Source organism: Lineus longissimus, chromosome 9 (genome assembly GCF_910592395.1).
Source record: "Lineus longissimus chromosome 9, tnLinLong1.2, whole genome shotgun sequence".
Lineage (NCBI taxonomy): Eukaryota > Metazoa > Nemertea > Pilidiophora > Heteronemertea > Lineidae > Lineus > Lineus longissimus.
Genome location: NC_088316.1, coordinates 14,882,652 through 14,900,965, shown reverse-complemented (window position 1 = coordinate 14,900,965; position 18,314 = coordinate 14,882,652). Strand labels below are relative to the sequence as shown.

The 18,314-nt window shown below is 42.4% G+C and overlaps 1 protein-coding gene across 1 annotated transcript; it reads left to right on the top strand.

The window, feature by feature from the left end:
• Positions 1-391: 391 nt before the first annotated feature.
• Positions 392-18,133, top strand: LOC135493262 (sterol regulatory element-binding protein 1-like). The gene is made up of 17 exons (XM_064780403.1): positions 392-501; positions 1,092-1,369; positions 1,624-1,740; positions 2,086-2,424; positions 5,805-6,191; positions 9,466-9,583; positions 10,410-10,565; positions 10,953-11,162; positions 11,717-11,895; positions 12,196-12,454; positions 13,224-13,390; positions 13,743-13,905; positions 14,168-14,498; positions 14,764-14,938; positions 16,185-16,364; positions 16,544-16,664; positions 16,878-18,133. The coding sequence occupies exons 1-17, from the start codon at positions 393-395 to the stop codon at positions 17,120-17,122; spliced, it is 3,534 nt and encodes a 1,177-aa protein (XP_064636473.1). The 5' UTR covers position 392; the 3' UTR covers positions 17,123-18,133.
• Positions 18,134-18,314: the final 181 nt, after the last annotated feature.

Genomic DNA, 18,314 nt, shown 5'->3' with positions numbered 1-18,314 from the left:
TGTCTCGCACCGCTTGTCAGTGTCACAATGCGACAATCAAGCCTCCTTCTATCACTCAGGCCCCACGGGTGGCCCTGATTGGTCAAGTTTTTTTACCTCTTATTGGCCCAGGTGCACTGAGACTGTGCATGTGCATGCTTTTTTCAACAAGTTTCTCCTCTTTATTTTAACCCTATTCGAAATCACCGAAATTCGCTTCCTTCGGAGTGTAATCCATCGTGCGCCACATGCCACGCCCCTCTTGTTTATCACATGCCTAATTTATTCAGCATTGATTCAGTATGGGGAAACCCCGACCTTTGATTTAATTGGGTCATGACGTAGAATCATGCGATCCATTCTCGATTGTGATTGGCCAATTGATGATCGTGTTATCATCTGCAATAATCAACATGGCGGACCAACTTGGTTGGCCGTTCACCAACGAACCTTTACCTGATTTATCGGGCACTTTTTCAGCCTCAAGTGATTTAACTAGCCCGTCAATTGAAGATTTAGATGGTGAGCTATGATCCTTAAAAATTTCATGTAGCTACCTTCGTCAACTTTTGAGAAAAGGCCCCCTCTTCCAAAAATTCGCGTTGACTGCGGGTTTTGTTAGTCAGAAATGTACACAGGGCCCCTGTACATCCTACATCATACATGCTGTACTTTGACGTCCTTGTTTCTCCCCACCTATACTAAACACTGCACAGTAAACTGCATAGTGATAGTCGGTAGAAGGTGGTGTTTAGATGCCGTTAACATACTTTTAATCACAATCATGAATCGTTTGGTTAGGTCAGGAATCTGACATTCACAAATCTGGAATCTAATCTAAGACTATTAACACAAAACACGATAATGCATAATCGTATCTATTAGTAGGCCTAACAGGCCTAGTATTGCTAGGACTATCCGTCAAAATTTAATCGGAAAGGCCGTGGTTCGAAGCCCACCCAGTGCCACTCTAATGGATACCTATGCGCTCCTTGACTTGCACTTGCAGGAAGCTTTCTCAATTTTTTTTAGTTGGGGAATTAATGTGTACCAAGAAACTCATTTCTTTCGTTTTGTTCAGAGTCGTGACCCTCTATTCTTTCTCTTTACAGAATTCAGCATTTTAAATTACATCAACAGTTGCAACGATCTAACAGACACAAGTTTAGAGCTGCTCGATGACTCACATTCTGTGAAACATGAGGAACCAGTACCCCAAACCCCTGTTATGCCAGTTGTGAAACAGGAGGTTCCAGAATTGCCAAACTTCCCTGTTGACAATGAGTTCAACTTTGACAACTTATTGAATTTCTCCGATTTGCAATCTACTCAGAGTCAGACACACCAGCCACAGCAGCAGCAGCCACTGAAGGTAGAGCCACAGTTACAGGTAGGTCCTAACTGATTGCTCTGTATCTTCCATGCCTTCCAATTATGTAAAGTTCACAGCGTTTGACGCCATAATGCTTTGCTCCTGAGTCAAACTGACGAAGGGTTGAATCCCTTGAAGAACATTTCGAGGTAAATGACACACTAAATGTCCGAAAACACCATTTGTCATTAAAATCAACAAAAATAAGGTTTCTAAACAATGTACTCGACGCCAAATGTATATTGTCTCACATTTGTTACTCATTACCACAGGTGCAGAATGCCTCTCCAAATGTGACGCTGCAGACTGTCCAAATCTCTCAGGCTCAGCTTCAGCAGCTCGCTCAGCTCCAACAACAGCAACAAGCTCAGCAGCAGGCAAGATTACAGGTAATTTTGATGACAATTGTGTCATTCTGGAAGAATTGGGAATCAACGTCGGCAGACTGGGTTATAAGCTGTAGTGTTAGGGGTATCAATTTGAAGTCCTCGTGATGAACTCAGCAATACCACCAAAGAATGTCTAATCCACTTTTATGCGTGAGGCTAGGAAATTGTATATCTGCTTGATATGGCATAGGCACAGGGAAAGAATCATTGAAATTGACTTGAGAAATGCTTCCAATTTGGGCATGAATTGCCCTTGTAATGTATTGTTTGGTGTATGAGCTGTACATGTCCTGCTACGATTGGGACGATTGGCTAAGAATAAAAGAATACTCTTCTTCATTGCAGCTTCAACAGCAAAAACAAAGGGAACAACAGCAGAAGGAGCTGCAGCAGAAACTGCTCCTGCAGCAGCTGCTGCTGCAGGCCCAGACTCCAGCCCCTCAGCCGACCATCCAGACATTCACCCAGCAGTCCCTGCTACAGCAGCTTATACAGTCATCATCGGCGGTGCAACCTACTTCAAATGTGGCACCGATAACTGTCAAGGCACAGACCACTAGTGTTGCAAGCCCAACAATTCTCTCGCAGAAGCAAGCTGCAACCCAAGTGATCACGAATACAACCTCACCAGCTCCGCAAAATATCCAGTCGTTGAACCTACAGCAAGTACAGCAGTTGCAACAGGTAACACTCAGTTATATTGATGTTTTTAGTAACCCCTGGTAATAGTGTGGTGGATGGTATCTCTCTGTCCTTCTTAAACTTCTGGATTCACTCCGATTCTTTTCTTGACAAACAATGCATGCTTACAAAAAGACAGTTCATGTAGTTGTCACTGTCAATGTCATGAAGCAAGGTCATTGGAACAGTGTCCTCTTTTGCTTGTCTTACTTACATTGCATCTGTTCTATACTGAAGGGCAATCCTTGCTGAATTGTCTTGAAAAAAGCTGGTGTCGTGCCTTTGGTGACTGTTTGGTTTTCAAGAATGCTTAAATCAAATCAGCCTGGTGACATAATGAATCAACCCATAGCACAAACTGCTTTGTGCCAAGGCAGTTGAGCATAGTCAGTTCCTCGGTGATCACTAAATCCTAAAGGCTAGTAGAGGGAGGTAATTATAATGTGATCTCCACTGCCCGACCCCGATGACGTTATTACCGGAATTCCAGGTGGGAAATACCCCAAGTATTTACATCACAATGGCGGCAACTTCAGTTCTGTTTGACCATTTCATAACAAGCAATTTCGGCATTGTGAAGTCAGGCAAGAGAGCCCTGGAAGTAATCGATGAGCTAGAAGTTGCCACCCGGAATTCCGGTAATGACGTCATCGGGTCCGGCAGTGGAGATCATATTATAATTACCTCCCTCTCGCCTTTAGGATTTAGTGATCACCTACCTCACCTACTCAGTTCCTCCTCTACTCACAAGAGGGAGACAGTGGACATAGGTTTTTATATAGTCAGCATTTCAGTTGAACAGTACCGGTATACAGAATCTTCTTTTATTTGATTGACATTTAAAATATCATTTGAGGCAACATCATGTTCAGTAGCAGGTGTTGACTAGTCAGTTTGTGCTGCACTTAAAAGCAAGTGAAGAAATACGTAATGGTCGCACAAAGATCAAGCTTAAAAATATTTTCTCTGTTTTCACTCGGTTCTATTGAAACTGTCATGACAATAGAAACTGATTGATTGAATATCACTTATATTCTGGCGAACGTGCCATGTTGTTGAAAGCTGGTGCATGAATTACTACATCCTGCATTGCCTGGAGATCAGGCCCAGGGGGAGGGGATGGTGGTCAGATTGAATGAATTGAGAACTTGATGGAATTGACTTCTTGGAGTAAGGAACATACATGCTCCAAAATACCATTTCTTTTCAAATGTAGTTCTGTAGTATTCTGAGTGATTTCATTTGTGATCAGGTATTTAGACAGCACCCAGTCAAAGAAATTTAGTGCGGAGAATTCCAAACAATATAGAATGCTTTAGTACAACCAGTTCACCCTCATGCAGCTTGATAATGCACTCAGAGATTGGTTAGGAGTCAGAAAGTGTTAAAACACTCCACCTGTGCAAACTGCCCTTGAACATTTCCTTGAATGGCAAGTCCTTTGTCTGCCCTTGACAACCATTCAAATCAAAATTTGATAAAATCTAAAACCTGTGACATATTACGTCTGTGTAGTCCATATTATACCCAATGGTCTGTGTGTCGCTGATAAAATCTAGATCCTCAAGTCCAATATGCCATTCAGTTAGTCCCAATGGTTAAAACCCTTGGCTGAGCACACAGTCAAATAAATAGCTCTGGATTTTATGTTTGTAAAACCACAATGTTATATAATTTGTCGAGACATTTTTGGAATGGGTCGAACTATGTATACAGGATGTATTCACAACACGGGGTCCAAGAGTCAACCCAATATTTGAAGATGGAGTCGTGTTATCAATAAAAAGTGCCGCCCTGCACAAGAATTAACATAGAAACTGGAATAAAGGTTGCAAAAAATCAGCAAGTGCAGATGAATTGCAAAGGGATGAAGACGAAAAAAATTGGTCTTATTTTGATGCATGTGCGCAATGTGATTTTAACTTCGCCTAGTGTTGTCATGCTTTTGGCAATGTCTGATAGGGTAGACATTTGAATCAAATGCCCAGAAAGATGTAGGCGACCTCCACTCTTTCTTTCTGCAGAAAAATAGAGAGTTAATTTGGTATTTTATGGTTATCAAGCTGGCCTAGATGGAGCCCTAACCTTGAACCTGACTGGTGTGAATGGTTTACCCATCTGGTTTTACAGGTCAGGGTGATTGATCACTTGACAGATATGGCTGTTGGGCTGTGATGTGATATGCTTGTGGTCAGGTAACCTGGAAACTGCATGCCTGGCTCTTTGTAAAGGGGATGCTTTATGAATAGCAGGTGCCAAGTGTCTTGCACGAGGCTGTGGGCCAGGACTAGCTCATGAAGTTATTCTCCCAAATATTGCTCGGGGTTCCATTCTTGTGTGGATTCCACATCTTTTTTCTTGGACAAGTTGAAAAGCAAAATGAAACTGGCTAGGTCAGATTTTAGGTCACATTGGTTCATAATTTGTTTGCTGTAAATTATGCCTTACTCAGCTTCCTGACATCTAAACTGTCCTATCATGTGCCAATTTATTGTAAAATTTACTCAAACTGGAAACCCACAGTTAGGCAATAAATCATGGCAAAAATTTACTGGCAACGGGTACAATGTAGGCCACATTCTCGGCTAAAAAAGAAAGTAAACCGTATTCCCAATTTATTTTTTCGTTTTTGCAAGTTTCGCAAGAGGGTCAAAACATCTTTTAAATGGTGTGAAAATTACTGATCTGATGTCGATGATATTATCATTTGAAAACCCATCCTCGCGGGATTTGAATTGTAGTGAAATCTGAAAAAGGACATTTTTCGCTAAAGTTTAGGCCCATGAAGGATGGCTGCATGGTCTAACCCATTCTGAAAAATGTTCCTGTTTACATCTCTGGTCCTTAACACAACCCCTAAGACTCAAACTATGATTTTTCCAAAATTGTTTGTGACAGCTAGGTGGGTTAAAATAATATTCCAAGGCTTAAAAAATAATTGTCAAAATATTTTGTCAAATATTTTGTCAATCTTTTTGATGAGTCAATCCAACTTGGACAGCAAGCATTGAATTTTTACTGTAGATAAGGCCATCGATTAATATCCTGGTATTATGGAACGGAGAATTTACTATTTGCTCTGAGTGTTTCAGTTAGGTAGAATGAAAGAGCTGTGTAGTTTAACTGTACACAATCTACAGCTATATCTGTCTTTTCTGTGTGAAAAACATCAGTTTAAGCTTTTCACCTCAACTTGGACGATAATGTTTATGTATTTGCTGTACGGAATTTTAGTTGTTGTGGTTCAATCCAATATGAAAAGCATTATCCCCATTTGCCAATGACTGCACTACTGTAAGTCAGGCCATACCGGCTGCACTCTGATTGGCTGATGCTTAACCCATGAGTGGTGCTAATTTAAAGGCTCGCTCTCTGCATTGCAGCTCCTACTTCAGTCCCAGATCGTGAAGACCGAGCCCAAAGTGAGCATTGTGACCGTTACGAGCTCTGCACCTCCGACCCCTGTGACTACGACTACAGCTCCAGTGCAAACCCTAGTTGCAGGGGGCCTCAGCAATGGCCAGGCTATCATCTCAAACATACCAGTCCAAGTTGTGGACAGCAATCGTGGACTTGGCAAGGCCACCACAACGACGGCGTCGGTGTCTGAAAAGATCCAAATCTCCCGGATCAGCAAGCCCTGTTCGCCGCAATTTCCTCCACGCGGGGAAAAACGAACGGCCCATAATGCCATTGAGAAGAGATACCGGTTGAGCATCAATGATAAGATTATTGAATTGAAGAACTTGGTTGTTGGAACTGAAGCAAAGGTATGTGAACTTTTTATTTCCAATCTTGATTCGAAATATTTTAAAAATGCCATCAATAAATTTGAATTGCAGGTGCATTCATTCAGGCAGTGTGAATCGTAGCATGATATAATTATAAAAAAATTTTAAATGTAATTTTGTTGAAAATGCTTTAAATGATTGTCCAAATCCTGAAGTAAAGGAGTTTAGAAACTGATTTCAAATTATAACCTTGCAATAGCATGTGTGGTGTTGGCCATTGCATGCTGGTGCTAATTTTCCAAAAGCTCTTTTTTGGTTGTTCTGATATTCTCTATACCTAATCATCGTTATAAGGTATTTTTAAAGCAAATTCTGTAAAAAGTATTGTTTTGAACTTTTGTCCCCATCTGACTGATTCATCTGGATATTCCACTTGACTTTTGCGAAAGTGTTCACATAAATGATTAAGTATCGAGGTACTTATCTTGTGCATTATACAAATTATTTTAGTTGCTTTTGTGCAGGTGGTTCAAGATCATATGAATGTTCTGTGATGGGATAAATGACTGCCACTTGCAATTGCATGGAAAGAATGTTTTGATGTTTCAACATAGGAAAATGTGAAAGGAGATTTCAAAGGGTTTCAGATATTTCACAGATTAGGACAATCTCTCAAATCTTTCTGGGACTTAATTCTAGGCCTGCAAACTTTGAAGGGAATTATTTCCTGGTGCCTTCAAATCTTACTTTCCGACCTATTTGTTGGCCCCATTCTCTGCAGGGACAGACAGATTTTATCTCCACGTGTATTATGGGAATACAGTTGGCGCCAGATTACATCGAGTTATGAAATATTTGCTCATAATTTGTTACAAACAGGCTGTGTAACCTTGGTAGTTATACAAGGGATCAAAGAACTGCCAGGCTGGCCAGTGATGTATTACAAAAAAGGTCATGAGGGATTTTTAGCAGCAGTTGGAAATTTTTATGCTGGATTGATGATTGAATTAAAAGAAGTTTTCTCTAATGTGAAAGTAATTGAGTAATTAAAAGTATTTAAATTCACGACTAGATTGGGAGCTACAGTGTAATTGAATGGAACATTGACAATTGCAGAATATTCTAAAATTCTGAACAGAGCCTCGAATTCAGAATTTAGTTTAGCTGATCTCAAGTCTTCGGGAGCCTTGGCCTTTAGATTATTTAAAATCCCGATCTCATTCTTTATGATCAGCCAGTTGTTGCTACCTGAGAAGTTAACCCTCTGTGAATTGTGGTGCAGTGGTGATTGGGTGATAATTTTGTTGTCTTATTCATTGGCATAGGAACTGAGCCTGCAGTGTGGTCATATTGCTCATTGCCTGGCTGGGTGTAACCCTTGGGTGATGGAGACTTGAATCAGCTGCACCAGTAATGATTGGACTTTGGAGGCACCACTGCAGCCTTCCTTTCTTCAGATCTCTGATGCATGCCATGAGGTGAAGATAAGATCAAAACCTTGCTGAAGACGGTTCTGTTCATCATCAGCCTTGGGCTGTGGTTGAGGAACCCATCAAATATCATCACATCAAAGGAGTTCGTAGACGATTGGTCTACAAACGGTGCTGAATTTTCCCTGGTAAAATCTGCAGGGATGAGTAGCAGGAGCAGCCGCACTGTGGCCAAACCTGCAGAAGGAGGAGGACTGCCGCCTCACCACCACCGCCATTTTAATCTGATAGTTTTGGATGTTGCATTGACCAGTCACTGTCGTTTTTAAAAACAGGTCACCCAGTCCTGGATGAGATGTCCAGTGCATGCTCTGCCCACCACTGCAATCATTCTAACTGTCATCTGACACCGGGAAGATCTCTATAAAGTATCTGATAAAAAAGATTGCACCATTTGTTTGCACATATCCAGGGTAGTTTTTGACAATTATTCTCTCGATTAGGTGGATTGTCATATCATCCGAATTGTCCCATGTGTATCTAGCAGATGACCTCATAAATATTATTACAGACAGCGTAATAAGCAAGCCGTGGCCGATAAGCTGAATTTTGAAGTGGTTCTTTGCCAGTTTTATGAGACACCATGAAAAAATAGCTCAGTCTGGAACCCTCAAACTGTGGTTCTCTGCCTGTGTCATGGACTTCACCATCCAGTCCACCCATTGTGCTCAGAAGCGAGGTGAGGCCATGCATGGCAATCTGTGTCACATAATGGGACCCTTCTAAATTGGACCCCTTTGATGTCAACAAGGTTATTCTTTGGCATGATTTCGACTGTCAACATTTATTTATCAGCAAATAGATGGGGAGAAAGACGGAGTTAGACCCCCCTGATGTTCACCATACGGGTAGGAATAATAAGGGTTGATTGTTTGAATGAAGGGCAGTCAACTGGTCTGGGCTATTGTTGGTCAACATAGTAAAGAACAGGTTCAGGTGAAGTTGCCCAACTCAACTGAAAAAAATGGAGGTGCCATTGTAATTTAAAGCTGACCTGTAAATCATCTTTTGAACTGACACAGTTGTAGAAACAGAAAGTTGAACAGCTTTCAGGAAAATCAGTTGACCTGGTCTTGAGATGAAAAAAAAGAGATGGTTTCCATGCTTGGACTTGTGGTGCAGAAATGATTGAGAGATCCCATTCAGTGAGGAATATGTGCCCCCAGAGGTTGGCAGTCCAGGCGGTGCCTTTGTAGTGTGGTGATATATGTCAGCGGGATGAATGAGAGGGGCCATTTGTGGTTAATGATTTATGTGTGGTCATTATGATGAGCATAATGAGAGAAGTAATTTATTACAGATGGTTTGAAAATGGACCTTGACTTTCATTCAGGCGACCTTTAATGTAGAAATCATGTAAAATATCTGTTGGTTTTCTCTCTTCGTTGAAATAGAATTAGGAATGCATTGTGGTTCGGCAGGATTTATGAGTTTCGAACTGAATTCTGTTCTCAAAAGGAAGGTCATTGTTCTGAGTGAAGGAACGTGTAAAACTTCAAATGGTGCTCCAGTAATATTTTGACCTCTAAACCCTTGACCAATATTTTAACTACAGTGGAACCTCTGTTAGCGGACATCTCTCTTTTAAGGACAACCTCTCTATTAAGGACACTAGTTTTGGTCCCAAGTTGGTTGTTTCCATTCAATTTGACCTCTCTAATCAGGACACCCCTCTATTAAGGACAGCACTTGTCAGTCCCGAGGGTGTCCTTAATAGAGAGGTTCTACTGTACTATGAACCCCCTACGGAAATCTTTTCAGATTTTGCTGCCATTTTCCTTACAAACTATGCTAACCTGTGTCCACAATTTGTATCATTTCAGTTGAACAAGTCTGCGATCCTCCGTAAGGCCCTTGATTACATCCGGGCCATGCAGGCCCAGAACCAACGCCTCAAACAGGAGAACATGCAGCTCAAGTTGGCTATGGCTAAACAACAGAGTAAGCTCATAAGAACGACTTGGTTTTATCATGTTGAGCAGTCCTCCGTCTTGGGGAGTCAGACAGTGGTGTTGGAGGCCAAGTGAGAACAGATTTGATCATCAAATTTTGTAATCGACTTGAAAAGTCCCATGTGGAAATGTCAATAAAAGACAGTAATTTTGATACATGATGACGTCTATTATTAAATCCCTCACTGGCCAGCGTTACTGTCTTTATGAGATTTTGTGACATCCCATTAAATCCTTTGGACAGTCAATCAAGGGTGCTTTAGTTTGAGTGATCGCATGATAGAAGGGAATCATTGACTAGTTTTGAACATAAGAATTATGCTGCAAAGCTTAAATTAAAGTTGGTTGGTTTCGGTCATTCTTGCCAGTCTCTTATCTGTGTGTATGCCTTGAGCATTGTACAGAAAAACCTCACAAATTGCGCTATATTATCAGTACTGGTTTTGGCGGTTTATTATCAGGTTAATAACACAAGTTTATCTGCTGTAAATATTTGTCAAACGGTTTATTAGACTGGGGCGCTTCATCATTGAAGAGATAGGCAGGTCGTTATTCTTACCTCTTGACCCCTGCATGTCTGTCGGTGATCTTTTGGTGTAATATGTTCTTCTGATACTTGAAAATGCCAAAAGATTTGCCCCCAAAAAACCAAGTGCGATCGACCATGCATTCGCAACAAATCATGAAACTATAACACTGACGCTTGCAAAAAATTTGAGGAGGGCGTGTTACTCTGTTACTTTCTGACTGTGGATAACCATTTTAGTTCAAAAAATTGACCCTTGAAAATATATTGAAATTTTGAATTTTTCCAGACACGTGCATTGAGGACCTCCTGACAAATGATAACAAGATGGACATCTCGGTCCTCGCCGACACGACGCCACCTCCCTCGGATGGCAGCAGCTCGCCACTGTACTGTCCCTCTGAAAGTGGGTCACTGCCGCCAAGCCCACCGAGCAGTGATGAAGGTAAGGAGAGAAGCATTCTCTAAGAAGACGTCTTAAAGATATGTCAGCATTCTCTAAGAAAAGTTCTAGATATGGCAGCATTCTCTAAGAAAAGTTCTAGATATGTCAACATTCTCTAAGAAAAGTTCTAGATATGTCAGCATTCTCTAAGAAGAAGTCCTATAGATATGTCAGCATTCTCTAAGAAAAGTTCTAGATATGTCAGCATTCTCTAAGAAAAGTTCTAGATATGTCAGCATGCTCTAAGAAAAGTTCTAGATATGTCAGCATTCTCTAAGAAAAGTTCTAGATATGTCAGCATTCTCTGAGAAGAGTTATTCTTATGAAGAGTTCTATATACATTTTGATCGGCATGGCATTTGACTTGAGCACATTGATGTTTTTCAGACATGCTGACTGGTGAGACCAGGTCGAGCTTCATGACCGTGATGCCTGATCGCTCACGCATGGTGCTCTGCATGTTCATGTTTGCCATCCTTGCCTTCAATCCGTTCAGCGCCATCTTTGGGTCACGGATGAATCTAGGCTCGAGCGCTGACTACGGCCAGGCACATAGTGGCGGGAGGATGCTGAATGCACTTGAAGACGATGGAATGGGTAGGTGACACAGTCAACGATTCGAGCCTGATTCGGCAAGGTCAATTTGCTAGTTATCTCTTCAATGAATACAGGAATGCTGTGTCCACAGTATCTTTAGGAAAATAAAGTTTTTTGCGTTGCTTCTCTGAAACTATCTAAACAGCCTATCTGATACTGCCTAACTCGTCCAACCATCAGCAGCAGTGTTAACGGTACATCGCTCTGTTCATTTCTCTGGCTACTAAATAATAACAATACAGGTATAATGGGGCTCGGGTGCTCCAGTTGTTATTTACAACTCGTTATTTACGACCTTCCTCTGTGATGTATTAGTATTACACCTGATCTACATTATTCAGCAAGCATGTCAGGCTATAGCTGAATGCACTGGGGATGTATCTTGCAATAGATCTAAGATAGGCTACCTAGAGAAACTATACGCAGTTTGCTATAAGCTATTCTTCCACAGGCCATCATGGGCTGTGTGCCTAAACTGGACAGTTGAAATGAGCACTTCAACCCCCCCAAAATATTTCAAGCCGAATGATGCATGTTTTGCTTTCTGCCTTCAGTGTTGTCGTGGTATGACTGGATGGTCCCCAAGCTGATGCTCTGGTTCATAAATGGACTGGTCGTGGCCTGCATTCTGGCCAGGATCATGATATTTGGCGAGCCCGTCACGGCACCCAAGTCGCAGTCGTCTGTTCTCTACTGGCGCCATCGGACCCAGGCTGATGCTGATTTGAAGAAGGTAAGAAAGAGCAGCATGGCTCAGTGCTGCCACCTGAATTGATTAGCTAATTCCTGCTCTGCAGTCACACTATTACTTTCAAGTTGAAATGTTTACCTGATTGAGAAGGCATAATGTTAAGACTAATAATGCATCAGAAGTCAGCTTCTCAAAAGATAGTCCTTTTCTTTTGTATTCCGAACTGATGAAAATTTCTAGAACAGCTACAGCTCAAATGAAATGGTGTTTTGATAGACTTGTTTTTACACTACTTGCCCTGACGTCATTGGAAATAACAGACAGACTCTCTTGAATCCCTAGGGTGATTACCAATCCGCAGCCAGCCACCTGAAGAACTGCCTGACCGCCCTCGGCCGCCCGATGCCAACGTCAAACTTTGACCTGGTCGCCTGCCTCTTCTGGCAGACGTTACGTCAACTTCTTCACCGCCTCTACGTCGGCAGGTGGATGGCGAGTAAGAAACTGACCTTCCAGTCGAGTGCCAAGTTGACCGATGTCAAGACGTCTGCTAAAGATGCTGCTATGGTTTACCACAAGCTTCATCAGCTCCAGTTGACCGGTGAGTGAACGCCTGCAGGAAATTGGACACTGGCTAGTTGCTTCCAGTTTTCAAAGGGGCAGTGTATTTTCGTCACTGGGAAAACACTATTTCAAAGTACAAAATGAGCATCTCAATGTGGGCTCGTGCATCAGCAATCCACCCTTGTGATGGCCAGCAATATTTGGTGCTGCACTCCCTTTAATGTCGACAGTGATTAATGACTTAATGATAATTAGTATTTGCTTAATGAGCCCTAATGGCGATCGATTATGCTGGGTCATGCGTTGTTTGATGAGGCTGGCATGTCTCTTGTTGATCATTATGGTAATCATGTGAAATTTATCTCTCTGTTATGGACATAATATTCATGATGCAGGTTCCAACACCGCCAAGTGACCCACAAATGTTTCCCCTATCCTTCATATAATATTTCACCTGTGGTTTTTCAAAAATCGTATGAAGCAGTTTCATTGGTCAAAGTAGCCCATATGTAGGTAAAGCTAATCGGCTTTTGTGAGCAAAAACAGGATTTCCATTTCGCTTGTAACAAAAAATATTCAAGATATATAAGTTTTAGAACAAGCTTGGGCCAGCTCATTAAAAAATCGTTTTGGTCTGTTGACAAATACCATTTTGTATGTTGGCGACCATCTTGAATTGACACAAAATCAGGGGTTCCCCTGGGCTCTGAAAGAATGGTATCGGGGACCACGAAACCGCTGTGAAAACGTCGACGGGAAAAAATGATAGTTTGAAGCTGACTCGTGTCAATATTGTATCTTTTTAGGCCACATTCAGGATGGACAGATCCTTGGGCACAGTTTGGCCTTGAGTGCGGTTAATCTTGCCGAGACAGCAGAGGAGGTGATGCCGCGTGAAACCCTGGCAGAGATCTACTTCACCGCTGCTATTCGCGTGAAGACCAGCTTCACGAGCAACATGCAGTTCTTGTCGGTAAGTTAGCGTGGGACCAATCTCAATGCTCAAAAACTATATTCATGAGAAGTTTGGTTGGGAAGTATGATGGGTTGGTTTGCTCCAGAATGAACTAGATGTGCAGGACTTGACTTCATCAGAAGAGGAAAAGCAGTTCTTTGGTTGTACCCTTGACCAGTAACCAGAGTCCTCACTATGGTAGTGCCATGGCCGTTCTACCGCATGAAAAGAAGAAAAAACCTTGGGAGAACGAAGGATGTTTCTTGAAAATAAGTGAAGAGAAACATCTAAGGGCATGCCAAACCAGTTACTCCCGCACAACCATTGTTGCGAAAGTCAAGTTTTCTTGAGATGTTTCTCTTCATTCTAGCGTCTGTTCCTGAGTCGTGCCCGCAATGCCTGCACCATCACTGGAGAGACCGTCCCCCCAAGCATGAAGTGGTTGTATCACCCAGAGGGACACAGGTTCTTCGTCGACATGAACTGGGATCTCAAGAGCAAGGATACGGTTTTCACATCAATTGGAGATGAAAGTAAGGGACTCAAAGTAAAGCGTCGTAGCCTTATTGGTTAAACTGCTGCTCAGCCAAGCAGATGGGCTTGGTGTCAATCCCTGGGGAACCAGCATTTGTGTCTTGGAGTCAGGGAAAGTGCGGAAGTTATTGAGGAAGTTATACCATTTAGAATCTGAGAAAATACTTCTGTGATGTCATAATCTTTTAAGCAATCCCCTCACCACACTTGATATTTGTAGTTCTGTCCTTGAAAGTTCAATATTGGCTCTTTTCATTGCAGCAAGTCCAATATCGCACATCACCCGCGCCTTCAGAGAATACCTCTTGGAGAAAGCCCTGACCACGCTGATTGCACCAGACGTCACAGAAGAAAACATCCAGCCGGCAGACGTCCTTGAGTACCTCCAACTGTTGACAGATTGCGCTAGTGCTGTGGCTCCGAAGTCAGAGGCTGGCGTCTCCCTGGTTCAAGACGACTGCGTGGATGAGGTTGCGAGATGGTGGGCTGCCATAGCTAGTATTTCTGTTCACTGGACGACGGGCGACGAGGCTGCTGCAGAGAGGTTCTACAGCACGGCAGAATCTTTCCCGAAGAAACTGGAGGAGGCAGAGTAAGTAGGCGGTATTATTGAAGTACTATTATGACACCATGTTTAAACATTGCTTGGTGATACCCGCCTGGTGACTAATTTTGTCCTAAATTTGAACCAGAGGGAGCTGGGTTGCGACTGGAAGTACAACATGATACTTGCTTATGTTGAAGCAAGTCTGGATTACTCTATACACAGTCTAATGGATTGACTAGGCAGCGTGTTCTCCTGAGGAAATAGGCCCTGGCACTTGCTAAACAGAATAGAACATTCCTTTCCTTTCTAGGGATCCATTGGCCATCTCCGCCTGGCTGGCCTTCCGAGCTCGCCGAAACATGAACAGCTCCACCAAGGAGATCTGCAATTACAATTGCTTGAAGCAGTGCGACAAAGCCAGCGTTCTCCTGAGAGAAAGTCTGCGTGTGACGGCGCATGGTGATAGCTGCCAAATATCTGCTACGGTAAGTTATTTGGGTGTGTGGATTATAGATCTTTTGAGGAAAACAAGGGTAGCATTCGTCTTTGCAAGGTTGAAGTTAGACTTAGCACAGTTAAAATGCAGTTCTGCTCTTGGATAGCTTTTAGAATTCTAGAAGTTAGGCGAGTTGGGTGAATTCTATGCTTGGTGTCTAGATGAGTGTGTCCTATAGTCTTTTAGGCCCACCCTTAGTACATGAAGACTGTAGTACGAAAGAAACAGAAGGAGCTACTCTCAACAATGGCAGTTCCAAGTTGCAGTGATGGACAAGCCTGTTTTAAAGATGAAGGAACTGCAGCATGTGAAGAATATCTCAACAGTGGCACTTCCAAGTTGCAGTGATGGACAAGCCTGTTTTAAAGATGAAGGAACTGCAGCATGTGAAGAATATCTCAACAGTGGCACTTCCAAGTTGCAGTGATGGACAAGCTTGTTTTGAAGATGAAGGAACTGCAGCATGTGAAGAATTTCTCAACAGTGGCACTTCCAAGTTGCAGTGATTGACCAGCCTGTTTTGAAGATGAAGAAACTGCAGCACGTGAAGAATTTCTCAACAGTGGCACTTCCAAGTTGCAGTGTTGTACCTGCCAGTTTTGAAGATGAAGATGAAAAGCTGCACCATGTGAAGAACATCCCGAGTGGTACCTCGGTGCTGTGGTGCATTGTAGTTGCATTGCATCTGGTAATGGAGAATGCGATGTATCTGCAGTGCAAACACAGCATGAGGCCTTGCTTCCAATGCACAGCGCTGCAGAAGTAATGAAGAAGAATCCAAATATCTTGATGAGGCAAACTAGGATCTCGTTTTCAAGTAGACAAGACACTTTTGCCGGAGTGGGTCGAGAGAGGAATGACACTGTAAACACAGAAAGAGGTATCCAATGAACACTAAAACAACAAGAGGTCACAACTTATCAGATCAAGCTGCAGCTCAGATAGATAGAGAGAAAGTAGAGATTCTTTACTATGCATTTGCTTGACTCGTATCGTTTTGTGATAGTTTTAGCATAGATCTGTAATAGTATATTTGTGGCTCCTATGTCACTTTCTATGGTAATGTAGTGTAGTCGTGTGTAGGCTGGAAGACTAGTGCGGTTACAGGTTACTTTTAGTTTTAGTTGATATCCGTAAAAACGAGCTGGTTGCTGAGGACCTCCTCAAGACAATTGAGGCGATCGTTTCATGTTAAGTATCCAAGCTTGTTTAAAATCTCTGTCATTTTCTTCCAGGCAGTGCAGTTCATCATGAGTGATTGGCTCCTGTCAACGAGAACGGCTGTTTGGCAGGATGAGCAGGTCGAGGATGCGGTCACCCCCAGCACTTGTTCACAGTCTGAGCTACTTGCATTCCAACAGGACCTCAACAGTTTGAGGAAACTTTCGCATAAGTTGAGAGCTGCACTTCGTAGGGTGAGTATTATTGTGTGAAGCTGTTGGCTGAGTTGGCTGAGTTGGCATTGGTGTTGGAGTATCTCAAATAGTTGTTGATCGTGTTCATGTGTCCGTCCATCTTTTTGCCTCGAACTTGTCCATGTAAAGCCGAAAGCTGTTGTTGATCAAATGTTGGTACCATTTCCTCTTTGATCCAGGTTTTCCTCCACGAAGCGACGGCCCGTCTTATGGCAGGTGCAAGTCCAGCAAGAACACAGCAACTCCTCAATCGGACGATACGAAGACGACCTGGAAGCTGTACAGCGACCGTTGAGAGAGGTATGTAGCAACTTTGTCTTGGAAGATGCATTTTAGTGCAGTTGGTGGTTGGCAAGAGTTACGGAACAAAAGTTACGGAACAAACAGTACTCTGTTCAAAAACTTGAATACATGTCGATTTTTCTGAAAAATTTACTGAGTTAGAGGAAAGAGAATGTCTCCAGATTCTTGAGATTGTCTGCTTACTAAGATGTCTTTGTCTCTTCCTTTCAGAAGGCAGTGAGCCCATTGAGAATGCCCTACAACAGCGAGACCGGGCCTCAGCTCTTTTGCTCGCCTACAAGCACCTCCCTGCCCAGCTCCTGGCCAGCCCTGGCCAGCGCACTGCCATCTTGACCGAAGCAGCCCAAACGTATGAGAAACTCGGCGATAAGAAGGCTGTCGATGGTTGTCATATGATGATGAAAAAGATGGAGCGGATGAGTATCCCGGCTCCGATCACTATTGGCGCATGCTGAATAAATTGCATCTCTTTGATGTGGTACTTCGACAGAACGAAGGCTGTCAAAGATTTGATTGAAGGAATGTGATTGGAGAAAAAGCTTGTACAATATGTTGTATATTTTATTCACGGTAATCCTAATTTCACCTCAAGTTGGTAGATAATGTACCATGGTTCATTGTTCATGGATATATGGACCAGTTGATCCAACTTGATCTGAGATGCACTTGATATCAATGTAGTGTGCTATCATTTTTACTTTATGTTGACTCGCCTTCTTCGGGTTTGTTGTACTTTTTTTTAGGGAGTTCCGTTGTTGTCTTTGCTCAGAATGCAAGAATTTGGAATTCTGAAACACCTCATTTGCAGAAAATTACCATAGCATATTAAGTCGTTTCATCGTACTGTGAACTATGAAACAGCAGATCTTGACTAGAATCCCGAGTGTCCTGTTTCACCTTGCAATCTGAGCCGAACTAATGGAAGTAACACATACTACTTGTAGTTAATCCTTCTAGACATTGTAGAAGTTTGGAATTATCGAGGCAAACTTGATATCATAACCCAGTTCATTGTGCTAAAATGTGTACAGAATGTGTATATCTCCAATTCTTCAGGGCTCAAAGTTGACTCATGTCTGGTGTGTGATCTCCAATGAATTTTGTTACAAATTTTATAAATGCACCCGAGTTTTTAACTAAATCACTTGACCAACACAAGAAACTGAACTTGAGTTGGTAGGATTCTCTTTCAAAGCAAGGCTTGTTAGACATGTTAGAGTTGACTTTGGGCCCTACCTTTGTCGACATGCGCTTCAGCAACAGCTGTGGAAATGATTTCGAGTTTCCGGAGTGACGCCAAGCAGATCTGGCTCGACTCATTGGTATCAAAGTTTGAAACGAATATATGAAAATCTTCCAAGTTCCGTTAGTCTTTTGCTGAAGTTGCATGTTCCAACTTGTTTGTGCAGTGATGTAAAACTTGTCCTTTTATTTTGAGTATAATAATAACTGATAGCCAGTGTACTTCAAAACCAGTATTGTTCATATAGTTCTTGGGGAACTTGGGGCCTATCTTATTTCAAGACGCAATGCTTGTAAGGCATATATCTAAAGAGATTGGACCTGCCGCAAACAAATGTCTTAAAACATCGACTTACACGGTTGTGACCCTGAGACAAGGCTTCTAGACGTGATTAGACTGGTTGT

What these genes read in the sequence shown, in the direction of transcription:
- LOC135493262 (XM_064780403.1), top strand. Translation starts at nt 393, where the DNA reads ATGGCGGACCAACTTGGTTGGCCGTTCACCAACGAACCTTTACCTGAT. An exon ending in GGCTATGGCTAAACAACAGA is followed by an intron (nt 9,584 to 10,409) that starts GTAAGCTCATAA and finishes GAATTTTTCCAG; the next exon opens with ACACGTGCATTGAGGACCTC. An exon ending in GCTGCCAAATATCTGCTACG is followed by an intron (nt 14,939 to 16,184) that starts GTAAGTTATTTG and finishes ATTTTCTTCCAG; the next exon opens with GCAGTGCAGTTCATCATGAG.